Raw genomic sequence first — 20,364 nt, forward strand, 5'->3', positions numbered from 1 at the left:
ATTGTACAGTTGGAAAGGGGCCCTTTTGTAATTTTAGTTAAATTGCCGGTCTTTGGTAACACAGTGGTTTTCAAGATCTCTTGCAATAATGCCCGAGAAATGTTATGCTATCAACTGGAGATGTGAAGGTGTCTTAAAGATAATGGAGTTTGCTAACCGAGCAAGGTTCGGGATACACACACCACACACACACACACACACACACACATATATATAGATAGATATTCCCTACCCGCCCTTCATCACCAACGTCCCAGGGGTAATTGCCATAGTATAAAAAGGCAATGCTAAAATTTGTTAAAGCCAACCAACCAAACAAGGAACCTTCCTTTTTAACATGGAGGAAAGCTATGGGGGGGGGGGGGGATAAAAACAAAAACACTTCCTCCCTTTATTTTTTACCGTCAGGGAGCGCTTTCCAGTTTTTTGTTTACATTCCCTGTTTACTTTGCCTGTTAGCAGCCTCTGCATAATTAGCCAAGCTCTTGAGAGTTTTTGAGGGCAGGAAGTTCTTCTGAAAGAGTTGGTTTTTGTGCTTGCAAGGGGTTAAAATTGGCTGCAGCCTCAGGCTTCTATCCTTACTTATCAGTATGTGTGTGTGTGTGTGTGTGTGTGTGTTTTAGGAAGGTGGAGGGAAAGAGGAAACAAAGCCTGCAAACTCTTCAAAGTACAGTAGTTGAGCGTCTATTTTGGTGAAGGTCTGCAGCAAACCCGGAAGTAGTGGAACGGGTTACTTCCGGGTTTGCCACATGCGCAGAAGCACAAACCGCTCCGCGTGTGTGCGCAGAGTGTCCCTTTCATCGAGCGTCCGGGGCTCCGGTACGGATCCCGAACTCAAAACAAGGTACCACTGTATCTGTAAAGTTCAGCTGTGCTTACCCCCGCGAAGCTGTCCAGCTTTTGTTCACCAGTATGTTGCCTTGTTGAAACACTTATCACGAGGTTATTATAATCAGTGTTGGATTTACGTATAAGCTAAACAAGCTATAGGTTAGGGCCCCACTCTCTTGGGGCCCCCCAAAATTTTTAAAGAAAAAACAAACCTGGATGTACATTTCCAAAATATAATATAAAAAATAAAATAGAACCTACATACAGTTAAAGGTAAAGGTACCCCTGCCCGTACGGGCCAGTCTTGCCAGACTCTAGGGTTGTGCGCTCATCTCACTCTATAGGCCGGGAGCCAGCACTGTCCGCAGACCCTTCCGGGTCACGTGGCCAGCGTGACATCGCTGCTCTGGTGAGCCAGAGCCACACACGGAAACGCCGTTTACCTTCCCACTGGTAAGCGGTCCCTATTTATCTACTTGCACCCGGGAGTGCTTTCGAACTGCTAGGTTGGCAGGCGCTGGGACCGAACAACAGGAGCGCACCCCGCCGCAGGGATTCGAACCGCCGACCATGCGATCGGCAAGTCCTAGGCGCTGAGGTTTTACCCACAGCGCCACCCGCGTCCCACTACATACAGTTAGAGCTTAATAATTATTTCATTATTAATATACTTCTTCTTAATTGCATTTCACTATTAATATACTTCTTCTTAATTGTATTCCAGTTCAACACTTACTTTGATAAAATACATATTTTGTTATGTGCAAAATGGCTTTAGATACCTATTAGGTCCATAAATTACCATATAGCATATATTTCAACACAAAAAACAGCGACAATTTGTTGTTGACAAAGGACAGCTGGACATATAAAGGGCCCCATTACCTTCAGTAGCTTAGGGCTCATCAAACCTAAATCCAGCCCTGATTATAATACTGGTATGGCAATTTATCGCACACCTCTAGTGGCAGACAAGATGCTTTGAATGCTAGCATTACTTCTACTTCCTTTCAGTGTGCAGGTACAGGACGGTGCGCAGGTGAGTTCTGGACATGCCACCACACTGAGGCATACCAGGCCTCTTCAGTGCTCCTCATGAGTGCAATGGGAGCCTAGGACACGCTGGCAGCTCCTGGTAGATATACAGGTTTCCTCAGCAGATATGCCCAAGTTTTTCTTGCCAATAAAAAGTTTGAAAGCCCCTGGTTATAATGGGTTTGGCTGCAGCCATTGTTGAAACCGGCGTGTGATTTTAAGTCTAGTTGTTTAAAGCTCTGGCTTCTCTCGCCTTTTCTTGCTCCGATTCCCCAAAACCATTAGAAAGTGCAATTCATCAGGTAATGGTGGTTTACAGAATAACAGGTCCTTTATGCACCCTGGTTGTGTACAAAAATCCAATTCCTGCTGATGTTCAAAAGGCATGTGAATAGTGGAAATCAGCCCGTCAACACCTTCCCCTTATTTTTAGCCCTCCCATCCCTCTTGAGGTATTTGAAGGAGTTCAGCAGGGGTCTGATTGCCTTCAAATTCAACATCCTCCTTCAAAGTGATTTCCAGAGAAAGAAAGGGAGATAAAGGCCCTGTGAGCTTGAGTCAGCTGTTCATTTCTTTGCCTGGGTGCTGGGCGCCAACTCAAATGAAAGACACCACTGAGAACATGGTCTTCGGATGCAGGAATTGTTATTCCATGCACTATGTTTTGGGTTTAACTGCCAAATCATACATTTCTATATAGCTTTGATGCTAAGTATCCCAATATTCTGCTATGAGGGGTGGGGGGTAGACCTCCTCCCCAAACCCCTGGATCCAGCAAGTGTTAAGATATAAGTCAGGCTAGCTTCCTGTTGAGGCGATTGCCTGGGTGATGGTCCATTACGGGGATCAAAGGAATGGGGCTCTGTGCATGGGACAGGTACCTTACCCCAGTTTGTGGGTAGTTGGAAAGACAAAGCTGGGAATGAGAGCAAAGAGTTGCCGGTGATGTGAGCTTAGAAGCAAAGCAGCAAACTGGGAACTGAGAGAGAGACAGCTGTGGCTTTGGGGAAGCAAGGCCCTCTTGGGTGCGAATGCTGTGAACCCTTCCATCATAGGCTTAGGTTGTACATGTGTAAATAAACAATATAACAGAAAGACGCCATAGTCTCCACTGTGCCTCATTCCAAAGGAAACACAGACCCTGGGTAAGTGCCTGGAACTACTGGAATCTCGAACTGCTCGCTTGGGTAGTGGGGTGGCATGTAGCAATACTTTTTGCACTGTGAGTAGGAATGGTTAGGATCGCACTATAGGCGGAAATGACTGGCAGAATCCGAGATCAGGGAGAAGAGTCGATGGAAGAAGATTGGAAAAAATTTAAAGTATATTTACAGAAATATTGCAAAATTAATGAATGTTAGAAGAATATTGGAATGAAGCTGCATGGTTTTAGCAGAAGGGTTATTAAGAATTATATGAATATTAAGTGTTAATGTGTTAAAGTGGAAAATTTAAAGTTAAATTGTGTTAGGATAAATTATAGAACAAAAATTGAAGAAGAGGGAAAGGATTTGTTGAACCAGCTAATTTGAACTAGAATACAAAAAAGGGAGGTGCGAGGAAGTCGAGGAAATAAGCAAATGAAAGATATAGATATAAAATTTGGATGTGTGTTTAAATGTTTTTGTTTTCTTTATGTCGTATTGTTGTATTGTATTTTTTTATTGTTGATGTATTGTTTGTTGAATCTATGTATTGTTTTTCTTTATTGTTTTTCTTTTTATAATTATAAAATATTTAATAAATATTATTCAAAAAAAAGATCGGGCTATAAATTTCTAGTCGTTATCAATGGAGATGTGATGACAGGTTATGAAATAAGAGGTGAAATGACCCCAGATCTTTTAAACACCCACTCTTTCAAAGTTTGAACAGACTTTGGACGGAGCTGTTGGAACTTTGAAAGAGTGGGTGTTCAAAAGATTTGGGGTTTACTCAGAAATAATTCCTGCTGAGTTCAGTGTCCATTGTTCTTTGGTAAATGGGCACAGGATTGCAGCATTAGGTTTCGTCATGGGAATAACATCTCCATAACGGGTATAAAGGCTCCAGGTTTTTATAGCTGAATAAACATACAGGGTTATGGTTGAGAGTTGTGGAACAGGAAGTTCTGAGGGCAAATTTTACTCGGCATCCCATCAGGGTTCAAAATCAGCAGGGCGCTAGGCACATTTTGTGCCTAAAGATTCTCCATTTCTGAGCACCCCACAGAGTCTGGGTGCCATTTTTTGCACCCGGCTGACACTCAAGGATTACTGAAATGTATGTGCTTTGAAGCCTCAAAGTATATGTTAAGGACAGACAATATGTTAAGGAGTTTTAACCATAAAGTGTGGAGTGTTTTCAAAACTGAAGTATGCTACCAATTCTTTTTATTGTAAACACCAAATTAAATGTGTATTAACAATTTCTGTTAAAAATAGGATGTTAACAATGTGTCACGTGAATTGCATATTAATTCTTGCTTATCAAAAATTCTGTTTGGGTCCCCACAACCCAAGTCCCAGAAGCCATTTAGCTCCTAGCTTTTCTATCCCATTTTCTAACACTGCATCCCATGGGGGGTACAATCCACCAGGAAGATTTCCACACAGAACTCTTTGATTTATTCCAATCACTTCTTGTTAATGTCTTGTTCCATTGGTAATGACACCCCAAAACCCATTGCCTTGCTTTGCTTTGTGGATGGGCCTACTTTGGGCTCTTCATTCCTCCAGGAATATTTATTTATTTTAGTTTCAACAGAAGCAGATTTTTGGACCCATCAGATGCTGAATTTGTTCTATCTTTTCTCTCTCATTTTAGGGGCATAATTGAAGCACGTTTCGTCTATGTCTTCGTTCTTGGCATCGTCTTCACAGGCACCAAAGACTTGCTCAAATCTCAGGTTCTCTCGACAGACGCTAAGACAAAGTTTATAGGATTGTGGGAAATCTACAGTGGGTTGGTCCTGCTGGCTGCTCTCTTACTCAGACCTCACAACTTGCCCGTGTTGGTCTTCTGTCTTCTCATCCAAGCCATGATGACAAAGTACGTCTGGAAGCCGCTGGAGTTTGATGCAGCTCAAGTTACCATCATGCATTACTGGTTTGGACAAGCGTTCTTCTTTTTCCAGGTAAGAGCATATTGTCTTTAGAAGGAACATACAGTGGTACCTCAGGTTACAGACGCTTCAGGTATCAGACGCTTCAGGTTACAGGCTCTGCTAATCCAGAAATAGTACCTCAGGTTAAGAACTTTGCTTCAGGATGAGAACAGAAATTGTGCAGCGGCAGCAGGAGGTCCCATTGGCTAAAGTGGTACCTCAGGTTAAGAACAGTTTCAGGTTAAGAATGGACCTCCAGAACGAATTAAGTTCTTAACCTGACGTACCACTGTATTTCCTCGGTTGTAGCCAGTTTCCTGTTTCAGTTCAAATGCTTGCCTCTTAGGCGATAAACTCTTGACCAGGAGCTAGGGCTACATTGAGAATGGAACTTGAACACAGGTTGGCAGGGCCCATTGCTGCAGCTGTTGTTATCTGCACACACGCCATTTCCCTTGTGGGAGTGGTTCAAAGAGTTAAAGAGGCCAGATTTAACCATGGTACCTCCAGTTGATTATTTCTGCCCAAAAGTGATCTGGGGCCACGATACTTCAGGGGAGTACTTCCTCCTATCTGCAGGGCTCTTATGCCCCAGTACATCTCAGTTTTATGTGTTGGTGGGCCTTAAGAAATTTGCTTGAGGGAGACCAAAATCATCCGGTTCTTTTCCATGCAAGTCTTGGGCTTGAAAGAAACCCATGTGGTTGTCCTTTTTGGACTTCCAGAGAGCATTTAAAACCTTCCTCTTCATGTTTTTTTGTTTTTGTTTTTAATATTTTAGCAAGCTGATCGATTGTTCATATTTATATTTTGTTTACCACTTAACGCTCATCAGAATTAAATTTTTGTTTTTCATTTGCTGGACCGAAAGGCAGTCTGTGGAAATGAATTACTGGGTGTTTTGTGTAGCATTGTGGCAGCCTTGGGTTTCTAGGCAAGTTCTGTTTTCATTCAAAGCATTTAAAAAGACCTCTCGCTTCTAAAGAGACTTAAAGCCACTTACCAAGAAATTTCAGCAATGGCAACAATGGCCAGATCTTGCCAGCTTTAATTCAATTTATGAAAATTCAGATTGAGTCCTTTTCAAAGGTTAATTGTAGTTCTGCTTAAATGCAACCTTCATATGGAAAGCAGAGAAGTGGCATGAAGAATTTCTGTAGTGGCGATTGTACCTTTGTACTACAAAAATGGTTGCCTGTGGAGACTGGCAATTAAGTTTTGAAGAATTGAAAATCCCAAAATACAGATGATCCTCCTTTATAGTGGAGAACATACTAATGTGTGTGGAATACTTGAAGTGTATGTGGTGTTAGGGGAGGGGTAGTTCCTCTGGTGGAGGACATATTGTGCTCCTTCTGGGATAGTTCTTCCACCTTTGATCTCAACCCTTTACTCACCCTTCACCTGCAGCTGCCAGAAACTGTCAGCATATGACAGCGGCCACACACTGGGAAATGGCTTTGACCGGCTGGTTAAACCAGGTGAGGGTAGCTGATGGGTCTCAAACATTTGATGATTTAGGCACGCAAAGACAGGCCCGGCAGATTGAACAAACTAGACCAATGTTGTGGGTCTAACGGTCAAGAAAGCAGTTTCTACACTTGTAAGGGGCAGATGGGGCTTGCCAAGTTGGAAGGGTAGCCCATCTAGGAGAAGAAAAACTGATCCCCAACCTCTGCTGCCTTGTGTCTATACTCATTCATGAGATCAGCTTCGGGAGTAAACCCTGAGGAAAAATCTGTACCCACTACCTTGTGGGACATCTTCAGGAGAAGAAAAGGCAAAGGAGTTGTTGTTGTTGTTTAGTTGTTTAGTCGTGTCCGACTCTTCGTGACCCCATGGACCAGAGCACACCAGGCACTCCTGTCTTCCACTGCCTCCCGCAGTTTGGTCAAACTCATGCTGGTAGCTTTGAGAACACCATCCAACCATCTTGTCCTCTGTCGTCCCCTTCTCCTTGTGCCCTCCATCTTTCCCAACATCAGGGTCTTTTCCAGAGAGTCTTCTCTTCTCATGAGGTAGCCAAAGTATTGGATCCTCAGCTTCAGGATCTGTCCTTCCAGTGAGCACTCAGGGCTGATTTCCTTAAGAATGGATCGGTTTGATCTTCTTGCAGTCCATGGGACTCTCAAGTCTCCTCCAGCACCATAATTCAAAAGCATCAATTCTTCGGCGATCAGCCTTCTTTATGGTCCAGCTCTCACTTCCATACATTACTACTGGGAAAACCATAGCTTTTACTATACGAACTTTTGTTGGCAAAGTGATGTCTCTACTTTTTAAGATGCTGTCTAGGCAAAGGAGTTAACACTACACAAATCCAGAGTGGAGTCCCTAAGGCAGTTGGAAGATGTCTCGTATGCCTCCTTCCAGCAACTCCTGCAGCCAAGCTGGTGCCAGATGTATCGCTCTGCTTTCCGTTTGATCACATCAACACGGTTGAGAAGGGACTTCCGAGGAAGGCAACCCAAGACTTCCATAGACACTGCCCAGGCTTGCACCGCAGGGAGATCACCTTGGTGCTGCTAACACAGCAAAAACAACACAGAAGGCAGCAGTTGTTACCGGTCTCTGCAGCCACAGCAGGCGCTGTGATTCTCCAATCGTTTGACTTCGCCCCCAGAGGCGCACTCCATTGTCTTCTTGAGACAGATGGATGCCAACAGCAGCATGAGGAAACGCTCTCTGGTGAATTTCTTGCATGCAAATTCACCACTCAAGTTTTTAAAAGAGGAAATGGGGATTTGCATCCCCTCCACCTGTCCGTCAGGGCACTCGGAACACCTTCTAATAAAATACATGTTCAAGCCAATTCAGAATACTTGGTACAGGATTAGTGGTTCTGGCAACGGAAAGGCACCACTTTATTTTTTCACACCCAATACTTTTTCTTTAAAACCTGTCCTGTTTCCTACCGAAACACTGCTAGGCATACATTCTCTTTTGGCTTTGCTTCACTATTAATAGAAATGCGTGCCCTGCACCCAGAAAAGTCATTAAACACTGCCCCCCCCGCCTCCATGTTAAAAGAAGCTTGAGTGATTAACAGGCAGTCGGTCTTCATAAAATAGTTCATGTGATCAACCCTGTAACTGAAATTGGAAATGCTTTTAGAAGCCTCAGGAATACTATTTTTGGAATACTCTTAAATTAAACTCTGTGTTGCCATTTTCTCTTAGCTTCTTGTGTAGAATTGCTGGCAATTAAGCAATGCTGGTGAGATGCATATGGTTTCTGTTGCATTAGAGGCTATAGTATATTGGTAGAGTCTTGGTTCATACTTTGGCTTAATTGAATTATCCATCCATGCACCCCTCCTGCGACAGATTGGCTAATGATCCTGAAGTTCTGAGGCAGCAAGTACGAGTAGCTTTTAAAGGTCCCATTAAAACCTAATGAAAAGTACTGCTTATATACTTCCCTCCATCTCCCTGTACTTATTTAATGCAAGCTTCCTCAGGATTATTCTAGAAAGGAAAGCCTTAAGCTTCTGAAATATTTGGAGGCCTTGCGTTTACAGTGGGGATGTATGTGTGTGTAGAGTTTATAGGGTAGACAGGAGGATGCCTGCACACCAGACTGCTTAGATGGGATCATGGCGGTGTTAACAGGATATTGTTAGTTCTTAGGGATTGTTTACAGCAGGACCCAAACCAATGGATTCAAGTTACAAGCATGGAGATTCTGGTTAAACATCAAGTAGAACTTTCTGAGGGTAAGAGCTGTTTGACAGTGGAGCGAAGTCCCTCAGAAGGCGGTGGGCTATCCTTCTTTGGAGGTTCTTAAGCAGGGGTTGGCAAGGTTTACCGGCCATGGGCCAGATCACTCCCACAGAGGTCGTCTGTGGGCCAGACTGGCACAGCGTGACACCGAAAATTGTGTCTGTGGCGCCATAAACCACTTCTGCGCATGCCCAGATGCTGGAAATCGCGCTTGCGCAGAAGCGATTTTCGGCGTCTGGACATGCACAGATGCGATTTTCGGTATCTGCCCATGTGCAGACGTGATTTTCGGTGCCACACAGGGAGTCACCGTGCTGCGCCAGTTTAGCGCAGTGTGAGGGGGACTTGCCAAGCGGGAGGCTCGGTTTTGGGGCGGCTTGTGGGCTGGTAAAACGGTCTTCGTGGGCCGCATCCAGCCCATGGGCTGCACATTGCCGACCCCTGTTTTTGAGCATAGGTTGGTTGGCCATCTGTCATAGATGCTTTAGTTGAGATTCCTGCATTGCATTCTACGATTCCCATCAAGGCCCCTCAAGGAAGCATATGTAATGTCTCACAGTATCACAAGGTGCTTCCTCTGCGGACCTCATCGACTTGGGTGCGTAGCTTGTCTCTGCATTTTCCTTGGGCTCCGAGGGCCTTCTGGCAGCTCCCTCACTGTGAGAAGTGAAGCTACAGGGAACCAGGCAGAGGGCCTTCTCGGTAGTGGCGCCTGCCCTGTGGAACGCCCTCCCATCACATGTCAAGGAAATAAACAACTATCTGACTTTTAGAAGACATCTGAAGGCATCCCTGTTTAGGGAAGTTTTTAATGTTGGATGTTTTTCCGCTTTTTATTATTGTTATTAATATTTTGTTGGGAGCTGCCCAGAGTGGCTGGGGAAACGCAAGGTATGGGCAAGGTATAAATAGTAAATTATTCTTATTATTGGGGTATGTCGTAGTCCTAAATTGGGTAAATCTGAGGAGAAATCTGATTTAATAGATTAAGCTTTTCCTGGCTGGAGAGAACCTTCCAACATACACTTATTTGCCAGGGAATCCTCTGGTATCGGCCATAGAGCCCTGGAACACTCCAGAGAATGTTCCGGTGTGTTTCAGGGCATTATTTCAGGTCCTACATTACTACAATCTGTTGGGCCTCCGCAGAGCCCCAGATGAACCGAGCGTGTGCTACAATGTGCTTAACATTTCCCCGTGGCTGCACATTGCAAGGGATGATTAATAATAGCTGTTGGCAACCGGTGTTTCAGGAAAGATTGCCCAGTGTTATTAATCTTCTTTGAGGAGCCCCGATGAGCGTCTGAGGAATTCCGAGTTAAACATAAGGACATAAGATGAGCCTGTTGTTCAGGCCAAAGGCCCATCTAGTCCAACATCCTGTTTTCACAGAGGACAGCCAGGTGTCTCTGGGATTTCCGCAAGGAGATCCTGAGCCCAACAGCATTTAGCAACTGATATTTCAAGCATTTGGCCCTCCAGCCAAACTCTGAATTCCCTGAAATGTAGTTTGAAAGATGTTAAGACATTGTGATATATCGGTTTGTTGCGATGTTTAGCTGGTGATATGTCATGAAGTTGAAAACCAGATATCGCCTATCCCTAGTGTATGTACAAGCTAGGAAGCCAGAGATTTGTCCTCGTTCCTCACCAAATCTACTGGGTGCTTTGTGGGTTTCCTCTCAAAGTGACACGAAAGTAGACGTTGAGTTTTGTTACCGTATAAACATTGTTGTGTTTTGCTTTTCGCCCATTTCTATCTACCTCTTGATATAGAACCTAGTCCCCATTAAAAATTACTGTTCTGTTCATTTTGTTTCTAATGCATGTTCAAAAATTTATAACGAACAAAAGAGAACATTTGTCTGGCCACTTAGGCCTCCCGTTGCAGTAGATAGATATTGTGTGGCTGCTTCCTCCGCACAATGCTTCCATTCTGACGGTTTGTCCTCTCCCGAATACAAATTTGTATACGCCTCTGAGCACCGGGCAATGGCTTTGTGAAGCTGGCATCCTCTTGGGAACAGAATTCGCGTAGCACAGCGTAAATATTTAAAATGTAATATCTGCACAGTACACTTTACCTCAAGGTATGCCACGCTCTAAACTGCAGAATCAAATAAGGAACGAAGAACAGATTCGCTTCGAGCCGGGGGAGTATATAAAATCTTTATATAAAGAAAACTAAAAATAAATAAGCCACTTGTTTGTGATTTATACAGAAGTGCTTCGAATGCCTCTTTTAAACACTGGAGGGATCTCATATTGTCCTTTATATCCCTGAGTTGACAACAACAACAATGGATTATCCCAGGGGGGTTTTCAACCGGAACTCAGTTCCAGCACCTCTCAGGTAGGCACCATTGCCATTCTAAGAAAACAAGGGAGGTGTTCATGGTGACTTCCAGTTCCTCTTTTTCTAGAAAAATAGCACCGGATTATCCACACTGGACATTTTTTAAGCCACACGAGAGCTGAAAGGCCAGCACATGGTCTCCCGCCACTGACTGACTCTCTCAGCAAACTGATGGGGTCCATGAACTTTTTAATCCAGGCATAGGCAAATTTGGCCCACCAGATGTTTTGGGACTACAACTCCCATCATCCCTAGCTAACAGGACCAGTGGTCAGGGATGATGGGAGTTGTAGTCCCAAAACATCTGGAGGGCTGAGTTTGCCTATGCCTGTTTTAATCCCATAGTTCCTAATTTGAAGAGCAACAGTTAGTCGGTTCCCCGTGTGAGCTAGGACCCTAGCAAATAGGAATGAAGAGCATGATGGAGGACTCTAGACGGCTTAGATGTGACAGTTGTAGAGATCAGATCCAAATTATCTCCTCTCCAAGCTGCTATTTACTCCACATGGCAAAGTATTCAGGTACTCATGATCGTACACTTATGGTCCCTTCCCCCCACCCCCGGTAAATAGCAAATGTGAGGGGGGATTTCGATTGGGGGAAACTGGAAGAAAGGGTTAAAACCTCGCCTTTTGCAGCACTGTGTCCATAATCAGCACCGCCTTCTCCACATACACCTTCCATGTAGGTAACGCATTTCCTGATACAAATGGTTTGGCCTTCAAAAGCTTCTGTTAGTGCACACACCTGAGACTTAAAGGGCTCTTTGCTTATGTCTGTTTAAGAAATTGAGTGAGGTGCATAATAACTACAGGGTGCCTAGGGAACAACTTGCACCTTAATATCAGCAAGACAAAGGAGATGGTGTTGGACTTTCAGAGGAAGAGAGGAGAACTAGCCCCGCTGTACATCGGGGAGGGCTGTGTGGAGAGAGTCTTTTCCTTTAAATTCCTAGGAGTTTATCTCAGTGAAGAAGTGAAGACCTCACATGGAAAATCAATACAACCCAGGTGGTTAAGAAAGCCCAACAGAGACTCCATCTCCTCAGAGCATTGCAAAAGAACGATGTCAATCAACATTTGATGATCTCCTTCTAGCAGTCCACAATAGAAAGTGTCCTATCATACTGCATCACGGTGTGGTACGCTGGTTTGACATCAACCGATAGGAAGTACCTACAGAGGGTGGTAGAGACATCACCTTGCCAACAAAGGTCCGTATAGTAAAAGCCATGGTTTTCCCAGTAGTGATGTATGGAAGTGAGAGCTGGACTATAAAGAAGGCTGATCGTCGAAGAATTGATGCTTTTGAATTATGGTGCTGGTGGAGATTCTTGAGAGTCCCATGGGCTGCAAGAAGATCAAACCTCTCCATACTTAAGGAAATCAGCCCTGAGTGCTCGCTGGAAGGACAGATCGTGAAGCTGAGGCTCCAATACTTTGGCCACCTCATGAGAAGAGAAGACTCCCTGGAAAAGACCCTGATGTTGGGAAAGATGGAGGGCACAAGGAGAAGGGGACAACAGAGGACGAGATAGTTGGACAGTGTTCTCGAAGCTACCAGCATGAGTTTGACCAAACTGCGGGAGGCAGTGGAAGACAGGAGTGCCTGGCGTGCTCTGGTCCATGGGGTCACGAAGAGTCGGACACGACTAAACGACTAAACAACAACAACAACAGAGGGTGGTGAATATGGCACAAGATATTATGGGCTGTCCCGTGAATCCACTGGATGACATTGTGGAATAAGTTGCCTCAGGAGAGTGAGGAAAATTCTCAGGGATGATTCACACCCTGGCCGGCACTTTCTTGATCTCCTGCCCTCAGGCAGAAGATAAAGAAGCATGATTAGTTGCACCAACAGGGTAAATAACAGCTTTTATCCATGGGCTGTTAGACTGCTGAATGAAAAGATAACAACAGGGCAACTGACTTTTGGGTTTGGTGGGTGTGCGTCAGTAAACGAGGGGAATTGAGACTAAGAGAGCTGAGTGGGTGGTGCTCTTGTAATCTTACTGTATACAAGTTGTACAAGTGACAATAAAGTATTTCAATTTCAATTCAATAGTGGACAGCTTCCTGAGGTTGGGGGCTGATTGAGTCTCCAGGTCTCTGTTACTATTAATGGTCTTATTTCTTTAGGAAATTTATATTTAAAAAATGCACACGCACACACATAAACAGGGTTCCATAAAGGAAATAAAAAAGCATAAAATATAGCAAAACATATTGCATAGTGATCAGTGGCCTTTTGTTGATGACAATAATTATCCAGAAATGCTTGGGAAACAGAAAGGTTTCTTAAGAAGGCAGCAGGAAACATGATATAGTTGACACCTGTTTAATGTCTAGGGCTCGAGTGTGGAACTTCTGGTCTTGGGTAATGGGCCCTGGAGATGCTTCCCCAGGCCATCTCCTTCACTGACAATGCCACACTCCTCCAGTTCTTCTGCCTGGCTGGAAGGATCCTTGATCTATAATAATGCCTCTTACTGGATGGAGAGATGTACCGTATTTTTCACTCTATAAAACGCACCCAACCGTAAGACGCACCTAGTTTTAGAGGGGGAGAACAAGGAAAAAAATATTCTCTCCCTCTCTCCGCAGCGCTCCTTCAGCGAAGCGGCAGGAGAAATGGAGCCCCTTCTATTTCTCCTCCCGCTTCGCTGAAGGGGCGCTACGTAGAGAGGGAAAGCTGCGCAGCACCTCTCCAGCAAAGCGAAGCCAGGAGAGCAAGAGGAATCGGTGCTCACCGACCCCTCTTGCTCTCCTGGCTTCAGCGAAAGCAACACGAAGCCTCCAGAGCGCAGTGGGAGCTCCCGCTGCGCTCTGGAGGCTTCGCGTTGCTTTTGCTGAAGCCATGGAGCCTGGACTCGCTCCATAAGACGCACACACATTTCCCCTTACATTTTAGGAGGGGAAAAGTGCGTCTTATAGAGTGAAAAATACGGTACATGTAGAAACCTCTGACTTCTCTGTGCCTGAATCACAGTCTCTGGACAGTTGCCCACTAGTCAGAGTGTTGCCCTTTGGGCTAAAAGCATTCCCTGCCCCTGGCCTGGGGGAAAGGTGTAAAGACAGAGTTCTGAAAGGCCTCCTACCCCTTATGACCTCCAGATGTATCTTGGGTACCTTTATCTCGCAGAATAGCTTTCAAATTTTCACTGTGTGGATCTAGCTGCTCAGTGTTTTCCTTTTCTTCCAGGGCAACTCAAACAGCATTGCATCTGTGGACGTTTCGGCTGGCTTTGTTGGGCTTGATAACTACGTGGAAATCCCGGCCATCTTCCTAACTGGATTTGCAACATACTCTGGACCTTTATTGTGGGCCGTTCACTTGCTGTGCTATTTGAGCTCTGATGTGAGCAGGTAATCTGTGTGTTTGGGTTTTTTTTGCACTGACCGCAGCTTTATAAATACTGCTAAATGTTTAATTTCTTTCTGGCTGTGTGCTGAATGTCACAGTCCATGCTCCAGCGAACTTCGCAAGCCTAAGGGGCGAGCTGGAGACGTTTTGGCAAATGCGTGTTCTCCAAGTTGCGTGGGCCGAGATAATGGAACGTTTAAGTGGGCAGGACTGGCAGGCAAGCAAGCAAGCAGGAGGCTCTTTTTTATTCTGCCCACTGATCCAGCAATTGGGGTTTTTGGAGTCTGGCTGGAGAAAAGAAGTGAAAAACAACTGGTGGGTGGGGAGAGAATTCCTGGGCAGGGGGGATAAACATACCTGCCTGCAGATTCTGCCTATTTCCCCCTATATTAGCATTTCGAAAAGGCTTTGTTGGCATCCGCCTGTCTCAAGAGACAATGGAGTGTTGACAATGGAGTCAAACTCTGGGTCTGTGAAGGGTTTACTCCTTAGCCTTTTCTTCTACTGAAGAAGACAGCGGAGGTTTAGTGTCAGAAGGGAAAGGTGTGCTTTCTTTTTCTGCTTTGGCTCAAAATAACACGAATGGGATATGGCAGGCATAGGCTAACTCGGCCCTCCAGATGTTTTTGGGACTACAGCTCCCATCATCCCTGACCACTGGTCCTGTTAGCTAGGGATGATGGGAGTTGTAGTTCCAAAACATCTGGAGGGCCGAGTTTGCCTATGCCTGGGATATGGCTATGTGGTCAAGAGCACTGGAGAGCCTTGTTACAAAGATCCAAACTGACAGTCTCCATACCTGTTGGCTTTTCCTGAGTCAGAATGATGGGGAGCAGGGAGTGGGATGCCATAGCCTGAGGGCACTCGAGGTACCTTCAAGCAGCATCACCCAGTTGGCCTCTGTCCCCTCCTACCCTTCCCTTTGGGGGTGGTGACTAAGGGTTTTGGCCTGGCCAACAAGGCCATCTAAAAATTGTAGACCCCCCCCCCCAATATAGAGTGAATGTACAGTGGTGCCTCGGATTACATATGCTTCAGGTTACATACGCTTCAGGTTACAGACTCCGCTAACCCAGAAATAGTACCTCGGGAACTTTGCTTCAGGATGAGAACAGAAATCGTGCTCCGGCGGCAGCGGGAGGCCCCATTAGTTAAAGTGGTGCTTCAGGTTAAGAACAGTTTCAGGTTAAGAACGGACCTCCGGAACAAATTAAGTACTTAACCCAAGGTACCACTGTATATAACCACAATATAAAGGGCTTGCAACCGTATGTGTATCAGCTTTTTAATACTGAGCACTGGTTTTGAAGCTTTCTCATTATATGTAAGCTAATTTGAAGCCGTTGGCAGGGCTTCCTGGTAAAAACTCTGGAGAATTGCTAACTCAGGAGACCTTGTTGCCTTTCTCCTTTTTAAAATAAGGTAGTTCATATTATTTATATATAAAATAAAATAATAAATAATAAATAAAATCACCTTCCTTCCCTATAAGGATCGTTAAAGCTGCTTATGTTACAAGTATCAAATAAAAGCACTATTAAACTCCAAAATAAAAACTAGACAACAATAAAAACAGCAGCTTACATGCTTAAAATGACAACATAAACATTGCCACGTCAAACTTGCCACTACCCTGTAGCCAGCTGCAAATGCCTGGTGGGGTGTTTATAGTTTTTATTATTATTATATTTTATTATTTTAAAAATTAGTTGCCAAAAAGAAATAAGTACTTTGAGTTACATATTGGAAAAATGACTCAACTAAACAAATGTTTAGTTAATAACTATTCATAATCTATTTTACAGCAACTTAAAACATTAACTTAAGATGACTTGATAATTAAGAGAAACGTATTTACAGTATTTTTAATTAATTTGAACTATGTTGAAATCATTTAATATCGGCTCCAGAAGTAATGTTTGGAGAAGCCCTAGTGGGATGAAAGTGTTTGTTTTAAGTATACAATCTCCATTTTTAAAAAACAGCGCAAACAGTTCCTATTAAAACTTAGGACGAACAACAGCTACTGGAAAATTTGGCAAAAAGATTAATTGCATTACATCAGAATGACAAATTTTCCTGGCTGGACTGCTTGATTAAAGAGCTGCAAATATTGTTCATGTTCTTAAAATAGATTCTTAGTTTAATTGGTTGTGTTCCCTTTACTTTCCTAAAGCCTTACTAGATGGGTGAATTTTGCCCATATGTAGTGTAGTTCAGATCCTTTAAAAGGAAAATACCCCTGTTGCGGTATTGCCACTGACTAGCTAATTCAATCCTTGCAGCGACAGTCACATTAACACCAGTTTTTTAAAGACGTGTTTTCATTCCAAAACCTTTATATAGCTAAGTAGAAAAATATACCCAGGAGCAGGAGAGGTAAATGAACAACAGCCACATGGCAATGCAAAGAAGTAGACCGAGAGTCCTAAAAGGATTCTGATAAGATACAAACCATAATTTGAAAATATGTGAATGGCCAGAGAAGGGTTTAATGCTGTGTAGTTAAAACATTTTGGCTTCTGCCTTCCTTGGTTATTTGTGCCATCGGGATTTCACGTGGATACTCAGAGCTCAAGCGGGGGCCTTAATTCTTACTTTAGACTAGGGGTCAGCACACTTTTTCAGCCTGGGGCCGGTCTACTGTCCCTCAGACCTTGTGGGGGGGCCGGACTATATTTTTTTTTGGGGGGGGGGGAATGAATGAATTCCTATGCCTCACAAATAACCCAGAGATGCATTTTAAATAAAAGCACACATTCTACTCATGTAAAAATACCAGGCAGGCCCCACAAATAACCCAGAGATGCATTTTAAATAAAAGGACACATTCTGCTCATGTAAAGACACGCTGATTCCCGAACCGTCCGAAGGCCGGATTTAGAAGGTGATTGGGCCGGATCCGGCCCCCAGGCCTTAGTTTGCCTACCCATGCTTTAGACTGTTATTTTGGCTCCTGACATTATTTTGAAACCCCAGCTGTGTTTTATTGAGGAAGGCAGAGAGGCTGGAGCATTTTAACAGCGCTCAACCTACCGTATTGGCCCGAATATAAGCCGCACCTGAATATAAACCTGCCAGGTTGGTCACCATTCTTTCCATATTGCAGATTCCATGGGTGGGCAGGAGGGACAACATGAGAACTGAGGTCTTCCTGATTCCACAGTTCAGCTACTTAGCCTCTCTGCCCCACTAGCACACAAGCTGGTAAAATCCTGACTCGCCAGAAGTTATATTAAGAGAACATGCCCTGCCTTTGAATTACTGCCAGGTTGCTGTGATTTTCACTTCCAAGTAGAGATTGGCTTATCAGTCTCACTACTGCCCAATATAAAAACCAGCGTTTAGGCCTGTGACAACCATTACTTGCTCAATCCAATGGCTAGTGTGTTCAGCGGCACATCATTTTGTTTACCAAGTGCATTGATATTGCGTCTCTACAGACTTAGCAAGCACCTACTGTGCATCAGAGAGATTGCCTGTGTGCCTGTAATTCTGTTTTGCATTACAAAACCTACAGCACATCCCCCCCGCCCCTCCTCCAGCCCTTTATTAAACTTAATAAGCTGTTTTTTGTGCAGTACACAATTCTAGCGCCGGCTGCAAAGCCTGCATAAATACGTCCTCCCAGGATGCAGAGGCTGTGTTGTCAGAATCCCTTAACAGCCGCCACAGAATCACAAGTGTTATTCATGGTATGGTTAATGCTCCTCACGCGGACAGGAACCTGGAGAGCTTTTAGCTGACCTTGGTTCATCAATAGGCTAACATTGGAGAGGGAAGAAACTCCTGATGAAGTACAGTGTTCAAGAGGATTCACTTCAGTTCTCAAATTTCATTGTATTCTGCAGCCTCCCTCTTCTCTCTCTCTCCCCCCCGCCCCGCCAAAGTGTAGAGATCTAGCTGGAATTTGCAAGGAGATTGTCCTTATGAGCACTGATCAGTAAAGATATGTAGAACTGTAGAGTTGGAAGGGACCCAACGGATCATTTGGTCCAACCCCCTGCAATGCAGGAATACGGGGATCGAACCTGCAAATGTTATCAGCTCCACGCTCTAACCCACTAGGCTCTGTAATGCACTGTACTGTAAGCTCCTCTGGGAGCCTTGGCTGAACTGTGGCAAATGTTTCCAATAAACAACGGCGGCACCTGCCTCCTAAAATAAACCCAGCCTATAGGTATCAAGGGGCGCGGGTGGCGCTGTGGGTTAAACCACAGAGCCTAGGACTTGCTGATCAGAAGGTTGGCGGTTCGAATCCCCGTGATGGGGTGAGCTCCCGTTGCTCAGTCCCAGCTCCTGCCAACCTAGCAGCTCGAAAGCACTTCAAAGTGCAAGTAGATAAATAGGTATCACTCCGGCGGGAAGGTAAACGGCGTTTCCGTGCGCTGATCTGGTTCACCAGAAGTGGCTTAGTCATGCTGGCCACATGACCCGGAAGCTGTACGCCGGCTCCCTTGGCCAATAAAGTGAGATGAGCACCGCAACCCCAGAGTCGGTCACGACTGGACCTAATGGTCAGGGGTCCCTTTACCTTTATAGGTATCAAACATTGAAGAAACACAGGTCTGGTTTGAGGAGTGGAGAGTAGCTGAACAAATGGATTTATTGCCCCTGTGTTGACCATACATTCATAGGCACACCTCGCTTATCTTAACTAGTTCCTAATGCATGTGACATTCAGGTGCCTCGGTGCTATTTGACGTGCACCTTAATGATAGCAGATGGACCTCTCAGCTTGATAATTGGTGATGAGCGCTAGAGATGTGTATAGAATCAAAGATTTGATGTTGCCGGCCCTTTAGAACGATCATCTTGAGTGCCTTGATGCTGGTGGGTGGGGGCGCATTGTCACGTTGAGTAAATGGAAATAATTGCGCCTGTATTGTGTCAAGCTTTGAAGATCAAATTGGCACAAGACCAGTGGCTAGCAGAGCCAAATAGTGGAAGCTGAAGGATAGGCTTTCTGCCAGCTAGGTGGCTCTGTTCTGGAGTCTTTCGTCTTCATTAATGAAGTGGGATTGGCCTGTCACCTTTTGACAGTTTAAAGCAGGCTTTTCCTCCCATCAGATGCAGTGGGACTGTGGGGTCTTTTGCCAAAAATCAAAAATCTGCTCTTTGCACTCTTACTATTTGGCCTTGAGTATCAATCTGCAAGGGACATGGGTGGCGCTGTGGTCTAAACAGTTTCTATCCAAACGCGATTTTGGTTTTAAATGCAGTGTAAGGTAGTCTCCATGGGAGTATATTGTATTTAATTACTTTATTTTAATTATTTTGTATTTTATATGTCTTGGAAGCCGCCCAGTGTGTCTGGGAAAACTCAGCCAGATGGATGGGGTATAAATAATGAAATAATAATAATAATAATAATAATAATAATAATAATTGTTATTATCTTTTCTGTGAACCGCCCTGAGACCTCTGGGTATAGAGCGGTATTTAAACTCAATTAATCATCATCATCATCATCATCATCATCATCATCTCAACCAGGGAGACTAATTTTCTCCCAATTGAAGAACCTGACAGGCAGCTTCTCACCTCATATCTTATAAAATAGTATTGGGGTAACAATGAGGACCTTCAGTTGAGCCAGTACACGGACCACAGCATACAATGGCTCATGTTTCTTATACATACATAGGCAATAGAATTGTCTTCTGACGAGCCCCTGCTCCTCTGCCGTGAAACACCTGTGCAGTGTGCAGGGAATTCTGGGACATAGACAGAGTTCACACTGGGCCCCATCAGGCCTGTTGCAAATTACCCAGCTCTCTGTGAGAACTGATAGTCAACACATAGCACTTTCCCATGGCCCCATGTTGCCAGGGAATGCCAGTTGCGCTGGGCAAGCTGTCGTTCCAAGAAGCTTGCATGCCATTACTGATTGCCTCCGCGAGGAGCCGTTGGCATGCTTTCAAGGAAACCACAGCTCCCTGGAACACACTGGCGGAACTGCTGCTCCA

The 20,364-nt window shown here is 44.5% G+C and overlaps 1 protein-coding gene across 2 annotated transcripts in view; it reads left to right on the forward strand.

Moving 5' to 3' along the window:
• PIGG (phosphatidylinositol glycan anchor biosynthesis class G (EMM blood group)) overlaps positions 1-20,364 on the forward strand; it is a 55,174-nt gene that overhangs the window by 26,343 nt on the left and 8,467 nt on the right. For both annotated transcript variants that reach the window (XM_083419635.1, XM_083419634.1), the window contains exons 11-12: positions 4,672-4,981; positions 14,234-14,397. In XM_083419635.1, coding sequence (XP_083275761.1) covers positions 4,672-4,981; positions 14,234-14,397 — 474 coding nt within the window. The remainder of the gene's footprint in view (positions 1-4,671; positions 4,982-14,233; positions 14,398-20,364) is intronic.

Source organism: Podarcis tiliguerta (assembly GCF_965153285.1).
Source record: "Podarcis tiliguerta genome assembly, chromosome: 17".
NCBI lineage: Eukaryota > Metazoa > Chordata > Lepidosauria > Squamata > Lacertidae > Podarcis > Podarcis tiliguerta.